General features: G+C 41.1%; 2 protein-coding genes across 5 annotated transcripts; one reads left to right on the forward strand and one right to left on the reverse strand.

Moving 5' to 3' along the window:
- Nucleotides 1–554: 554 nt before the first annotated feature.
- Nucleotides 555–7,791, reverse strand: afg1la (AFG1 like ATPase a). The gene is made up of 13 exons (XM_037072368.1): nucleotides 7,632–7,791; nucleotides 7,017–7,222; nucleotides 6,184–6,235; nucleotides 5,988–6,089; nucleotides 4,863–4,993; nucleotides 4,666–4,765; nucleotides 4,051–4,109; nucleotides 3,779–3,861; nucleotides 3,614–3,684; nucleotides 3,401–3,501; nucleotides 2,261–2,401; nucleotides 2,052–2,162; nucleotides 555–1,169 (listed from the first exon to the last, which is right to left on the reverse strand). Exons 1-13 carry the CDS (start codon nucleotides 7,780–7,782, stop codon nucleotides 1,032–1,034), a joined length of 1,446 nt encoding a protein of 481 aa, XP_036928263.1. The 5' UTR covers nucleotides 7,783–7,791; the 3' UTR covers nucleotides 555–1,031.
- On the forward strand, nucleotides 7,230–14,839 carry LOC119004997 (sex comb on midleg-like protein 4). Of its 4 annotated transcripts, XM_037072371.1 has the most exons (9): nucleotides 7,230–7,447; nucleotides 9,736–9,821; nucleotides 10,719–10,964; nucleotides 11,290–11,419; nucleotides 11,506–11,706; nucleotides 11,866–12,027; nucleotides 12,105–12,329; nucleotides 12,409–12,557; nucleotides 12,634–14,839. In XM_037072371.1, the coding sequence occupies exons 2-9, from the start codon at nucleotides 9,819–9,821 to the stop codon at nucleotides 12,757–12,759; spliced, it is 1,242 nt and encodes a 413-aa protein (XP_036928266.1). In that variant the 5' UTR covers nucleotides 7,230–7,447; nucleotides 9,736–9,818; the 3' UTR covers nucleotides 12,760–14,839. The 4 variants fall into 4 exon arrangements, with proteins under 4 accessions (XP_036928266.1, XP_036928268.1, XP_036928265.1 ...); XM_037072373.1 differs by lacking the exon at nucleotides 9,736–9,821; XM_037072370.1 differs by lacking the exon at nucleotides 7,230–7,447 and having other exon boundaries at nucleotides 9,676–9,821.
- The last annotated feature ends 714 nt before the right edge of the window (nucleotides 14,840–15,553 follow it).

Genomic DNA, 15,553 nt, shown 5'->3' on the forward strand with positions numbered 1-15,553 from the left:
AGAATTTCAGTACTTACCTTATTTTTTTTTCCACAGAACATTTGCCTTAAGGGTGCTGTTGCAAGATCAAAGCTGCAACCACAGATCAACATAAACATGAACCACATTGTCCTAAGTTACAGTAGAAGCTACAATATTGCGGTTATATCACATCAGATATCTGAGGGTGTAAGAAAAGAAGATGTGGTCAACATTTGCCTGATGAAATGAATAAAACTAACCGAGCAGAGTGACTTTACGCTGCTGCTTCTCTTTTCATCTGAGCATCAAACCTGCTGAATATTCACACCTGAAGGACGTTACATCATCTCAAGATTTAGTTTTATATCCCGCTAAATAAAATGCCACCAACTGTCTCTGCACCAATAACACTTTTTTTTCCTGTTTGTATAGGAGTCAAACTTTAAAGTGTTTTTCTCACTTTCGCTGCCCACGCTTCTTTGTTTTTTGAAAGGCGGCGTGTATTACTCAGGGTTTACATAAAGCAAAAGATTCATGTACACCGACAAATCCAGTCAGACCAACATCCACAAATCAGAAATAAACCACACGACTTTAAATCTCCCAACCGCTCGACCGCCACTGTATTTAGGCTTGCTTTAGAATCATATACAACTCAATGCATTATATTTTCATAAACATTATGTAGCACAAAAGTGAGTAAAATGTCCCTTAAATCTTCATAAAAACTCCTCCGGGAATCCATCTCCAGAGGTCGTCTAGCTCAGGTTTACAAAAGTAAATACAGTTGGACCCGGATATGATACAGGGTTAAAAGCAGTATGACACCCTAGTGTTTCTCTTAAAAACGATCTGTAAAGTGCAACGTCACAATAAAGGCCTTAAGATTTCAATAAATATTCTCTGTGCAACACTTGCACACATACTGTCGAGCAGTCCCACTGGGTTTGTGCTGGATGAGATGAGTAGGAGGAACAGTGTTCAGTCTGGACTGTTATTTTTTTTGGCAGAGTGCAGTGTTTTTATGGAGTATGTTGGTTGTGTAACATGGCCGACTTTTTCCCCAAATGTTACACCTGTGGCTTCAAGCTTCTGTCTCCTTCCAGCCAGTATTCTTCTGTCTGCATCTCTGTGAGCCGAGACACCGTCCTCTGGAAGGCAAACCTCTCCTCCTCTCCGCTGAAGATGGCCAGACTGCTCGCTTCATCCTGTCAAAAACACATAACTAACAGCTGAATATGCTGAAAAACGCATCAATCAAATGGCTTTACGTGAGTTACTACAACAGTCTTGGGGCTGCAACTAACTATTTCACTATAGCTCAGTCTGCAGATTATTTTCATGATTTATCGATTAGTCCAAATTGACGTATTCAGACCAGCAGCTGAAAACCTGAAAAGCTCTTTAATTTTGGTCACATTCTTAATTATAAGTTCCTGAGACACATTTCTTTTTTTAAAGGGCATTTTATCAGATGGTTCTAGTCAAGAGGCAACAAGAAATGAAGCTGACAGAGATGCAACAAAGGTCCCCAGATGAACTTGAACCGGAGATGCTGGAGTAGCTGAAGCTGAAAGTGTTGTTGAAGTTGGTGCACAAGCTTGAAAGTGTAAATAATATGACGGACCAGGTGTAAGGAGTCATTTTACTTACTGCTGCAACACTGTTTTACTGCGAATCTCCAGAAATGTTTTGTGGACTATGAAACTTATCACACCTGAGTTTCAATCAACATGGGGGTGAGTAGTATATCGTGACTAAACTCTCTCTCTTTTTTAGTGAACTTATCCTTTAACACTGAGAGACTAAAGCACTCACTATACATAAAATGTAACTCATGTATCCCCACAATTATTTATTCAGTCAAAAATGAGATCTAATAGATTCATAGCTGTACTTCAGTAGGTAATACACTGACACACAGGTAAAGATGAACACAGTAGTGTGGCATACTTTCAGATGTGTGGTTTTAAACTCTAGTCACCAACAGCCGTCAGCCTCAGCCAGCTTAATAATCAATGTTTTACGACTTGGAGGACACACCCAACATGAAAAACTGGTTTAGCTGGGAAAACATTTGGCGCTCTCACCCTTTTCAGCCCCAGATCGTCCATCAGAATGTGACTCTCGTCATGACCGAGATCCCCGTCGAGTATGAAAACATCCTCCAGCGGACGGTCTGCAAGAATCACCACCCGCACCTGCAACATGATTAAATAATCATTAAAATCCTGAACAAAAAGCGGAAGTTTGGTGTTTGAGTGTAAGTTGAGCATGTGTGCAGATAACAGCTGTTTACCTTGTGGTCATAGAGAGCGTCCACCAGTGTTATGAGCCGCCTGGCTTGAGTTTTCTTGTTCAGCGTCAGCTGAGGAATGTGTCGGATAAAGATGGTGTCAAACAGTCGAGACATCTCCAGGTAGTCACTGGCCCCTAAAGGCTGAATTCAAGCACAATACATGTTGTGTATTAACTTCTTTGGTATAAAGTGCTGCATATTTGACATTTCCCGAGGTTGAATTAAACCACACTTGACTGTAAATGCTTGTTTATTAGAAACCTGTGGCTTTATGAGTTTCTCCTTACTTCTGTTTCTTTGGGTTGCTTCAGCCACCTGTGAGTCATTTCAACAACACAGCCCAAACTGTTCAAACCTGTTTCACTTTGCTTTTACATCTGGTTGAGATCTAAACCCTTTCAACAGACACCAAAACTGACTGAGGCTGAATTACAGGAACAGCTGTGTGAAATGATCACGATCAAGGCGAAAGTAGCCGTGAAAATTCCATTCAATAATATCAGCTTCAGTGTCTAAAACACATCATGTGAATGTTTGTCTATAACGCTTACTGTACAAGGAAATTTTAGGGTATATAGCTGGATTATGTGAAAGTATGTAGATACACAATAAATTCAAAACTAAAGACACACAGGTTTTATGTTCAAGAAGTAAAATATGAAATCCTGGGACAAATCAAGCTTGTCCAGACTGCTGCAGTGTACGCGGTTATCCTGAACATGGAGGTTAACTTTGTTTTAAAATTGGATGCTCAATACAAAGACACGATTATGTCATTGTATCGATCGTAAAGTCCTGGAGAAGCAGAGTGGGAGTTTCTGGCAGAACTTCACCTACATCCAAGGTTTAGGATGCAGAGAAAGTCTAAAATGTATGTGTTTCACAATGACCCAGACAAAGGTCACAAAAAACTTTGGTTTAACAACAACGTTTTTTCTGTAAGTGTTGCTGGAGTTTTGACCTCATCATATCCATAAATTAGTTAGCTAGTGATCCAGGCTGGGAGCTCGGAGCACAAAGGAACCAGATCCAGATGAGCAGGCAACAGAACTGGGCTCAGCTGCCTCTCAGTGAACATGGACGGACCGGGAATGTTTTACATATTGCACTTTTAACGAGGTAACAGTCTGGGAGACTCACTCTGTCACACAGCTCCTCAAACGTACAGTCGGCGATGGTCCCACATGCTTTGTTCAGACGCACTTTCCTGTTGAGAACGTTCAGAACTCTTGGTCGTGTTACTGCGGAGGAAGACGGAACAGTAAGTGCAGCACATGATAACACAATTATTACATCATGGAGGTTAAACCTTATTACATACCAGCTGCATAATAACATCAAAAGTCCACTTACTGTCATTTTGTTTAAAAGCCAGCTCATCAAACATCTTGTCTAGTGTCGCTTCTACATCGGGCTCACTGGAGCTGCAGGTCATGAAATAGGGAAACATTAAAAACACGCAACATGAAAACAACAGATCAAAATGTGGCATACAATGACTGTGGCTGGATTACTTACAGGAAGAAGAGTTTTCCTGCGGACGGCCTGTTCCTCTTGCGGTAATCGATCCCAGAATCCAGGCGAAGAGTGTGGCAATATTTCTGCATGTGAGACACAAACAGTTACAATTAAAAGACATTTTAATATCGTTGTCTCTTAATACACTGTTCATCTCTTTTCTATCTCTTCTTCTATCTTTCTATATCCATTCTTATTCTTTCAAATTTTGAAATGTTGACATGCAATAAAATACAGTAAGTGTAATGAATGAATGAAAACTTCTTTCTTACCTGCAGCACAGCGATAAAAGGAACAAAGTTGACTCTCTGCAGCCCATTTTTATACAAGTCTGAGGGGAAAGAGAACCATAAGTTGAATCTCTTTTGCTTCAATGTCCTCTGTTGATTTATTAATCTTTCTATTGACTCTCTGAACCTTTTTGGGCACAAAAAGTGAAACTTAATGTTCTCTTGGATCAAATGATGTGTGGCACTTGATGCTGGCTGCTAGAATAGAGTAGGCAAAACAACATAAGTACAGGAGAGTCTGCTGCCCCCAAAAACTGTGCGAGGTCTTTGAGGGTCGAATGTACGCATTGAAAATCATCATTATTGACACTTTATAGACACAGACGGTATATGACGTTAATTCATACAGGATAAGCTGAATTCAGTCAACACTGACATCCTGAGGACATCCAAAAAATCTTGATGCACACTAACTCAGTCTGAGGTAACACAGGGAAGGTACCTCTTCAGTAAATTCTATACTTTGACACCAGGCGATAAAGGATGTAGATTAAAGAAATAAAATGTTGAGATCAGTTCTGACAAACAACAGCAAGATTCACAAGGAACTGAGGCAGACAGAAGTACTGAGGGTATGTTATATCACTTGTTATGTACCTTCAGGGGGACGATTAGACGTGGCCACAACGACGACACCTTTCATGAACAGATTCTCAAAAAGCTGCTTGAGGATCATGGCATCAGCGATATCAGTCACCTGAAATGCATGTTACAAATAAATTAAAAAAGAACAACTCTGTCTAGGTTAATTGATAAAATTCCAACACAGGGACCATCATCGAAAAGATCTTTACCTGAAACTCATCAAAGCACAGAAGACAAGCCTCCTCACTGATCTCCTCAGCAACAGGAGCGATGGGGTCGTAGGCTTTGGCCATTTTGCCTGCTTTCCTCTTTGGCATACTCTGTTTCAACCGATGAATCCCTGAAGAAGAAGAAGAAAACAGCATATATTGAGTTTTCTTGGTTCTGCAGGATAAGAACAAAACATTAAACATGAATACCAGCACTGGTGCATGAACTGCGAAGCAGAAACATCCACATATAGTAAAGGTAATGTCTATAATTTTAGTTTGGGGTATAACTGTTTGTAAAATTTCCAGGTAGACTGAATAAATATTGCTTAAAATTGCTGTATGTCTATATAAAGTTTTATTTGACCGTAGAAAAGAATAATAACACTGAGTTACATTTGAGACTTTATGTATTTACCAGACACATATGAACTGCTTTGTCAGCAGTAAGCATATACAGCAACATGTCAGCTGTGCCTTAAATGAAACGTGGGGACTAAACAGGAAGTATAAGTTCAGCTTAACAACCACAGCACTGCCTTGTTCTATAAATGTTAAATATAGATAGCTCTGAAGTTTTGGTTTCACACCAGAACCGACATGACAACGTTAACTTGCAATACAATGAAGTATAAGTTCCCCTTTACTGAAACATATTTACATGCATAATTATTGACATGCAAATATTAACCATGACGCACGGTGTCATGGATGCCAAACCACTGTGCATGGAGCTGCTGTTTCAGTGGGTTGTCTGTAACCACTGACAGGTGACTTAATAATAAGTTAATAATTAATAAATGAATGAGTGAATATAACTCAGCCAAGAGACAGCGTTGCACTTTGCTGGCGACAATTCTGCCTACAAGGAAAATGTTGCACTCTTCAAGTTGACGAGATGTCGAGGAGTAAATTAATCACAACATTTCAAAATTCTCTCACTCTAGCTTCTCATGTGAATATTGGAGTTTATTTCCTCCTTCCTGACAGCAAGCTGAATATCTTTCAGTTGTGAACAAAACAAGACATTTGAGGGACGTCGTCTTGGGCTTTAAGAGACACTGATCAACATTTTTAACACCAAACAACTGATCGATTAGGATACAAACATGGATCAGAACTCACTTTTGTGCACGTCCAACATAAAGCCGTGGAAATGAACCCTCTTTTTCTTTTCAGTCTCAACATATGAATAGAACATGTCCATCACCATCGTTTTTCCTGTGCCTGAAACCATGAAAAAATAAATGTGAGTTCAGAGGAAAAAGTACAACAGAGAAATTAGATGCATGTTAGAAACTCCAAGGTCAATCTCTCTTACCAACATCACCGAAGATGTAGTAACCTTTTGGAGGCTTCGGTTTAGTGAAGAACTGAAACACAGAAAGGCAGAAATGTTTTTTTTCCAAAATTTAAATACAGCATATTAGAACTATCTTTTATCTTCAATTAGTAAAATAATAAACCGGTGCAGAATTCATTCTTACATAATGACTGTCTAACTGATAGTTCTGGATGAACTCAAGCTGTCAATTTGTTTAACAGATAAATTCTGTCTCCAACGTTACTCAATAAGATATGATGTCAGCGAACATAGATGAATTGGACGTACACAATCTCAAAAATCACAACACATGTAACTCTAATATGTGATGTGGGGGTTTTCTACCTGGAAGATTTGTAAACAAACATCATGATCTGGTCTACGCTGGTCAGTTTTTGGATTTTGGGCTATTTCGCCTCCAGAAAACCAACATACGCAATAAGGTATTATTTAGGTTCAGATTTCTGTCCTGGACATTCAAATTAGTGCTTAATATAGCAATATAGATAGTTCAATTTACATAATTCAACATAAAATATCGATAAATTTCAACTTAAACTGTATGAAATACCGCAAAACATATCTTTAAACCAAAATTTCTCAAACTCTGGATCTGAAATCTTCAGTAGCACCTTCATACACCAAACTTCACACTTTTACTCCTGTCTACATTGTGGAGGTTTTCACAGAGGGGTTTGTATATATATTTTCCACAGCCTGATTTATTCCTATGTTTCACTGTGATATCCATCAGTCACCCCTTTTTACCTGAAGTGTTTCTGAATGTAAAAGGACGTAAACATCAATAATTGCGGGGTGTTTCTCTCTACCTTGGAGAAGATGGATGTGGGCGTGTTGCTGTATCCTCTGAGTCTTTTGTGGAGCTGGTCCAGGGTCTGCAGCACCGCTTTCTGGTGCTCATCCTCCCGCAGTGTCCCGTCTCTGATCAGCCCGTTGTAGTGATCCAGAGGGCCGCTGAACCCGGCGGCGCTCACACCGCTCTCCTCCGCCGCCTGCTGGGCTTTCACCGAGTAACCTTGGTACGATGACAACAGAAGACAGAAACGGCACGTTAACTCTTTTATATACACACTTAGACTTTCATTTAAACGAGTTTACTGATGTGTAAAGTTACGGTAATGTTTTTTGTGGCCAGAGACCAAAGGTTAGCAAGTGACAGCTAGTTTGACAGCTGTCAGAGCTGGACACAACCAGCGAATAAGAAAAAAAAAGAAAAAAAAAAAAGAAAGAAAAAAAAAAGGTAAGTTTCCACACTGGCTTTAATATCTGTTGTAATAACCGGTTAACTTTAAGAGAGAGTAAGCTGAAGTAAGAACTGATTTAAAGTAAGGTTAGAGCTAGCTACATCGAATTTACAGTAACGCTACAAAATACGCCTTTTAACACTTTCACCGTGAACACGACTCACCAAAAACTCTTCTCACCTCGTCTGCAGAGCTCTGTCAAAGATTTTAGCAGCCTTTTAGAGGAATATTGCTCTTTAAAAAGACACCGAAAGCCCAGAGAAGCTGAGGGTGACATCTTTACCGACAGCGGTATGCACGCCGCCATCTTGGTTTCAAATGTCATCAACATAACTTTATTGATAAATACAAAACACACAGAAGCGCGTGCCGGTTTCAGCCAGCAGGGGGCGGAGTTTCGTTCAGTTTCACGATCCTGGATTTTATTCTAATGTTTATTCTAAGGATTATCATTATATCACGCATATACTGTATCATCATAATGTTATAATAAAGAATGGTTATATTTAAGTATGTTGTGATGATAGATTCAAAGTAAGACTGTCAGCAACAACATCAAAATGCTTTATATAGGACTGAAAAGGTATTCAATGATAACAGTGATGTCTTCAAATATGCCAGGTTTTGCTGCCCCCTCCTGCACTGCATATTATTTGTTATCCCTATTATTTTGTGTGGGTTTTTTTTTAATTGTGGGAAAATAAATACAAGAAAATGATTAAAATATAAGGTGAAATATAATAAAACAGATTAAACAAGAAAACAAATTACAGTTCAGTACAGGTAGCGAACGAAAAGTCCAAATTTAATAATTTTGTAAGGCATGTAGAGTCAAAAGACATTATGTGTATGTGTGTTATCCCAAGTACAGCTTATTACATAAAAAAAGAAATATATAATCAATTAATTATTTATTTAAGTCAAAGCAATTATGCCAACTATTGTGTGGATCTTAAAGGGAAAGATTCGCTGCTTGATTCAATTTTATATGATTGCAAACTGAACTGACTGTTGGTGGGAAAAACTCATTCAAAGATCTTTATTTTTTAAAAGCCTTTTGTTTTGTTTGTTTGTTTTTTTTTAACTATTTTATTACTATAAACAGTCAATTGAAAAACAATAATAGATGGTTAAATCAATAAAACGAATGCAGTTGCAGTCTTAATCTGAACCTTGCACAGTACACACACCTGATCTGGCATGATGTAGAATAATGACTGCACCCACTGGAGTCTTTGTATCAAGAGCAAAATGAATGCCCCATGCTGTTAATTTAAGCTAAATTTAGAACGTATACGATCGTGTCCAAGTTATGAAAAACTGCGTTGGAATCAGTACAATGACATGTTGTGTTTCATGTGGCAGATATAAAGGATGGCAGAGAAACTAAACGTATGCAAATCACTGCGACGAAAATATAAAAATGATTAAACCTTTTCATGCACCAACACAGGGAAAAGGAAAATTATATTAAAAAGGCAGTGATGAAATTGATTTACATATGATATATTGCATTTGTGATATATATATATATATAGACACTTTGTCTATATTAGTCTGTTATTAGACCGTTCTTTGTAATGATTGCGGCAATCTTTTAATTAAAAATCAATAAAAGACATTAAAGAGATCTTCAAATCCAAACCCAAATATATTCAGTTTACGATCATATATGACAAAAAGAATCAGCTCCTCATATTTTATAAGATTTAACCTGGATATGTTTGGTATTTTTCTTTAAAGAAATATTAAAATGATCATTAAATTATAAAAATTGTTAGTAATTTTTTTTTTTTTTTTTGTCGATCGTCTCCTTAATTGACCGCCTCTAAATACATCATGTCTTAATTATGGATCAAAATCTATACAGTATATACACAGCATTTGCACACACTGGAGAGCTGCTGCAGAAACAGAGAAAAATAACATTCATACTTTGAGACTTCCTGATGAATATTCTCATCATAATGAACAGCAGAAACTCTGTCCCCCGCTCTAATTATACCTCCACAGCTCTGAGCAGACCAAACATGGCAGACGACCGAAAGGGTGTTACAGGGCTTACGGGCTTGTTGCCATGACAACAGAGGAGCCATCCACCCCCCCTCCGGTCTCTCTTTAATGCACACACACACACACACACACACACACACACACACACACACACACACACACACACACTGTCACTCTCTCTCTGTCTGCCTCTGTTGTACACACACACACACACACACACACACACACACACACATATACAGTATTACAGTGGAATCCGCCTTGCTTTCAGATCCGTGCTCTGCTACAGGAAGCAGGAAAAAAATATAGGAAGCGCAGCCAGGAGCGTAGGGGGACACTCCACATCTGTTTTGGATGGTGAGTGCCTGCTGACCGGTTATTGTTTGTTTACATGCTGCATCCTTTGACAAATCTGCTTATAAATCAGATCCACCATGGCGGTTTTAAACCGCTGCTTGTTGCCGTTGGTTCTGCTGCAGGATGGGAGAAGTGCCACATGGTTTATTTTCCCTCTGGCTGCTTCTTTTTTATCATTTCTTTTAAAGATTAGGGTGGAAGCTGTCAGCGTAATGGTAATTCATAGCTGGGTAGCCATGGTGAAGTCAATTTCCCCCCTCCTCCCTCCCTCTGCCACTGCTGAATGCATTAGTCTAATGAGATGTCTGCAGCCTGTGTGCCGAGCAGCAGCAGCAGCAGCAGCGGCAGCAGCAGCAGCAGCAGCGGCAGTAGCAGTGGTGTGTTAACCAAAAGGGGACGAGGAAAAAGCCACACAGAGCGAGAGCAAGATGGCTTTCCCTGCATTGTTAGGAATTTAGCTTCGTGGTCACCTTTAGGCTCCTGGGATTTAAGACAAAAGGGGCTCGGCTCTCGGGCTTTCACAATAGAAGACAGCAGGTAATAGACAACCCCATCCTCCTCCTCTCTCCCTCTCTCAGGTTTATTGGTGTGTTATCAGTGCAGGATGGAGGTGCTGTTTCCCCCACAGCTCATGCATGGCTGCCTTTTGTGTTGTTTGGTTATTATGGTGCTCTCCTCTCCTCTCCTCACCGCATAGCTCAGCTGTGAATTCTGCAGCCTCTCTCTGTGTTTGGATGTTGCTGTCTCTGCCAAGAGCCGTTCTGCTTCCTCTGAAATTGATGCTGCTCCTAAACGTGTAGCTGCTGACGAGGAGGATTCATGTGCAGGCGAAAAAGTGCAAAGTTGAATTGCATCTCTGTCGCCTGAGCTCAACGGTTCTGTTTCCTTTGTCTCCAGCTCCAAATGAGTGTACCTGCAGCGACGGCACAGAAATCAGACGGCAACAACAACAACAGTGAGATGCAATCAGCTGCAGTGGCTCCCTCCTCCTTCATCCCCAGCCAGTCGGGGAAGATACCGGGCAGGAAGAGAGGGAGACCCCCGCTCCGCAATGTCGCCAAGATGGATTTTCCTAACCGTTACCCCGAGTCGCTCCCTCCGCTCAAAGTGCCGAAGAAGAGGGGGAGAAAGCCGGGCTTCAAGGTCAGCCTCTAGAGGGGGGAGGCGAGGGGATGTTGTCAGAGAGTGCAGTGTGTTTAAAAATGCATGTGTACACAGAAAGGCACAGACACACAGGCTCCATGCCCTTCAGATTTTGTGGGACCCCAGTGTAACAGAGAGAGACTTAACATCTGTGATCTGCTGTAGTTGAACATCATGAAAAGGGGGGATGTCATTATTGTAAACACGTCACACAAAGTAACAGAAAAACTACAGATTTGGGGTCTGGATTATTCCACCATTCCCCTCCAGACACAATTTAGTAAATAAATGATATGCCTGAATGTTAAAACTTGTTCCTCTGCAGCTGAAGCCGAGGATGGTGATGACACCGCTGGCCATCTCTCCACCCAGCAGCACCCCTGAGCCCGACATGAGCTCCATTCCTCAGGATGCCGCCACCATCCCCCACTCTGCCACGCCCCAGGTGCTCACAGGTAGGACGCAAAACGATCCAAACCCGGCCTAAGAAGCGTCAATGGCCCCTTTTTTAAAGACACTTTTCCTCCGTCTGTGTTTTCAGTCTGTATCTACATCAACAAGCAGGCCAACACGGGCCCCAACCTGGACAGGAAGAAGATCCAGCAGCTCCCCGATCACTTCGGACCCGACCGGCCCTCCGTGGTGCTCCAGCAGGCCGTCCAAGGCTGCATCGACAGCGCCTTCCAACAGAAAACGGTGTTCACCCTCCTCACACAAGGCTACGGGGGAGAAAAAATATCAGGTGTTGTACAAAGACCTCCCTCAGGTGTTGCTTTCTATTCGTTCAGTAGCTTTATTTTGTAACCACTTCACCTGAGGTGGTGCTGAGTAGAAAATCACGTATGCATGCTTAAAAACTGCCTCTAAACGGCGGCTGTCGTCCCCATTTCTGCTCCTCCAGCCACATTTGATGGGAAGCAGCACCTTCTCAGCCTCCCCGTGGTGAACAGCATCGACTATGTGCTTCGTTTTCTGAAGAAGCTCTGCCGCAGCTTGCACTGTGAAAACCTCTTCAGTGATCAGCCCATCACCCAGCACAGTGGTGGATCCTACCAGTCAGATGGTACTTGTCTAATAGAAGCTGCTATGCTAATACCAACCGATTCCTTGAGCTAATTTTGACTCTCATCTTGTCTTTAGCTGAGACGTCTATGGCCGAGGACTACCATTTAGACCAGTCAGACGGCAAACGCTACTCCGTGGATCCTGGCGATTCTGCTTTCAGCTCCATAAGCTCGTCCTACTCGCCAAAGAACTCCTACGGGTTTCGTTCGTCGCAGCAGTTCTCCAACGGTTCGGCCTCCATGAGCATGTGCCGGCAGTCGTCCACGAGCCCGAATACGTTCCCAGAGAGCAACAGGACAGGTAGGAAGTCACGGAAAGACAGATCCAAGACTGATCCTGTGTTTGTTTGAGCTCATGTTTTAAAAATGTGTTCCTCCAGGAGGATATAACGCATCGTCAGAGTCCCAGGAGTCCAAGGCTCCGCCAAATAAGGATCCATCCACCTGGTCCGTGGAAGACGTCGTCTGGTTCATCAGGGACGCGGATCCCCAGGCTCTCGGGCCCCATGCAGACGTCTTTAGGAAACATGTAAGTTCGCTTCTATTGCCTTGGTCAGCTGTTTCTTGTCAATTTGTCACCAACGTCTCCCTCTTGCCTCCCTCAGGAGATCGACGGAAACGCGCTGTTGCTCCTAAAGAGCGACATGATCATGAAGTACCTCGGGCTGAAGCTGGGGCCGGCCTTGAAGCTTTGCTACCACATCGACAAACTAAAGCAGACTAAGTTCTGAAAACCTCCTACCATAATAATCTTCTGCCCCCTTGAATCCAAGAGTACATTTGAATCGTCAAGGTCTCTGAGCCAATGGGAGGACGGTAGGGTCGACAGGCACATGGTGCGTCACTTCCTTCAAGATCTCCAGAATTAAAATGCCACAAAAGTTTATCAGCACATAAGAAAGTACTTTTATAGACTGTGGAATAGAAATCTAAGAAAGATCAATATCTGGGCAGATTAACTTTATCTTCTGGATTTTAAGATCCAAGTTAACTCTCGTAGGGTTAAAGGAGAATTCTGGCGTCTATATTTAAGTCTGTTAATAATTCATACTCACCAAAAATTTTGGACTTGGTGCCGCAGATCACCTCATCAGGCAGCCGCGACCCAGCTGCAGTGTAATCCTTTGGGGCAACTATGACAGTCAAAGTCACGTTCACTGAAATTGATGTATTACCACCTTTTAAGTGGACAGTATGATGTCATAACATTTTCTTTCATTTGGAGTTGTGATTCTGGCCACCTGGTGAATTTAAGTCCAATATTCACTCCTTTTAGCTCCGTTTTTGGTCTCTACCTTTAGTGCATTTAATGGCATATAAATTCATTTATTGACTTGTTCATTTATTTCTGATTTTAGCCGCTTTGTTCCTCCATATATACCAACCTCCCCCGAGAGAAATATCTGTATCCTTAACCTCGGAACGCTGCACAAAGTTCATTAGCTGGTTGCTAACTGTGTCTGTCTGCTGTTTTTGGTGCTGAGCAGATTGTGCACAGTTGGTTTTCTCCGCTGCAGTGGAAAACAACACAGTTAGAGAAGTGAGAATGAATCAAAACAGTAGCTCTGAAATCTGACTGTTCAAATCTGGTTAAATAAATGAGGGAAAACAAAACACTGACGGAAGTGAGGCACCTTGCAGCTGGACTCTCGTCCCCGTTGGCTCACAGCTCCACAGTCTGACGCTCGATTTCCATGATGTCATGTAGTGATAGTCACACATTTCACCTCTCTTCTTCTTCTCTCTCTTCTCTTACGTACTATTTTTGGCACAGATTTTGAACTAAAAACCTTCAGATTGTGGAATGCATCCGTCATACACACTCGTTAACATCACGTGATTAGAAAAAGAAGGCGGCCAGTGTAAGAATAAAGTGTCACAAACCTTCACGAGCGCAGATTCCATCACATGTAAGCTAATATAATCATCATCTGACGAGAAATGTACACCAGAAAACACTTTATACCTTAAGAAAACTCTCACTTTGTCAAATCTTACTATAAAGGATCTTGTTTACTCGCTGAAAACATATCTATACCTGTACTTCAGAATGGTGCGTTGAATACTACATTGCTTTTTTGATTGAGAGATTTACTGTAGAAAAATCATTTTGATACTATTTTTTCACATTACTGTGTAACGACAAGAAAAGTAATGTTCCCATTGGATTTGTCATTCTTTTTTATTATAATTTATTATTTTAAAAAAACAAAACAAAACAAGTATAACCTAAACAATACATACATAGAAAGACAGTAGCCCTCTTGTTAGTATATATGGACGTGATATATTTATGTTTCGATATGCAAGATTGCTCGATGCCAATTATCTCCATAGGCTCTTCACGTGTACGCATACAGACGTTTTTTTAAACTTCATACGTTTCTATGTTTTTATCAAAGCATCAGTGTTGATACAAAAGCTTTCAAAACACACTAAACTCGTAAATGTTACACGGAGAAAAACCTGAACGGCCATGTAAATGGGTATATAATATAGTATTGCTTTTGTATGCCACTTTTGGTGTGCAGTATGCATCCTTTTTTAATCAATTAACCTTTGTAAGTGAATGCTGCTGTAAAGATATTACATGTAAGCCATGCCTAGTGAGATCAAGCTGAGGTGTTTTATTTTGAAAATCACTATGAATAAGAGTTTTAGAGACAGCTGAGCGGATCAGTACTCTATGCCGGTGCTAAAAAGTTATCTATGTATTTAACTGTTTGCCTTTGTGTTCGTGAGATGTAAAGGAAATCTTATGTGTATACTGTACTGTATGTGAGTATTAAATTAAGAAATCAAGTAATCGGAGGTTGTGCGTGAGAGTCGGACTTTTTATTTCCCAACTTTTTGTTTTTCTGCTTAAATCCAAGCGGATCCGGATTTGGATGTGGGTCCACACGTCTGAGACTCACTTTAGCTGGGGGCCTCATCTGCGCTTCAAAACGAATGATTTAACAAAGGTGACCCACATCCACGGCTCCCAAACTGGTTCCCTCCAGGGGGTCCGTATCAGGGATCTCGTGGGGTTCTCCATAAATCGAGAACAGATTCACGTCTTTGCTGTTAAGATTTCACAGGTTTCACTCCGTTAACCTCCGCATGTATCATAAACTCTGGGAAAACTGACACCTTACTGCAAACTTTTGGAGGCGTGTGAACAACGGCAGATCTATTTAGAGGTCCTTGGCATGAAAGTATTTATCGGATCTCTCCCTTATATCATCGCCAGGATTGAGTCACGGTGGAATATGTTGTGATTTAATCATGTCTGGATCAATATGCTCAGGAGCAACGGTGCAGAAATGAGCAGGTCACCCCAGATTTGCTGTGTCACATTTAGTAGTTTGGCTATATGCAACATATAGCTAACCATGACATCAGCTGTAACAATAAAGGCGTTAAAGGAGGGGTTTAACATTTTTGTACATGCGCTTATCTGCTGTCTTGCTGCAAGTGAGAGGAGAAGATTAAGACCACCGTCGCAACTGTACGACAGATATGACTCTAGAGCCAGCAGCAGGT

The sequence above is a fragment of the Acanthopagrus latus genome, chromosome 16 (assembly GCF_904848185.1).
Source record: "Acanthopagrus latus isolate v.2019 chromosome 16, fAcaLat1.1, whole genome shotgun sequence".
NCBI lineage: Eukaryota > Metazoa > Chordata > Actinopteri > Spariformes > Sparidae > Acanthopagrus > Acanthopagrus latus.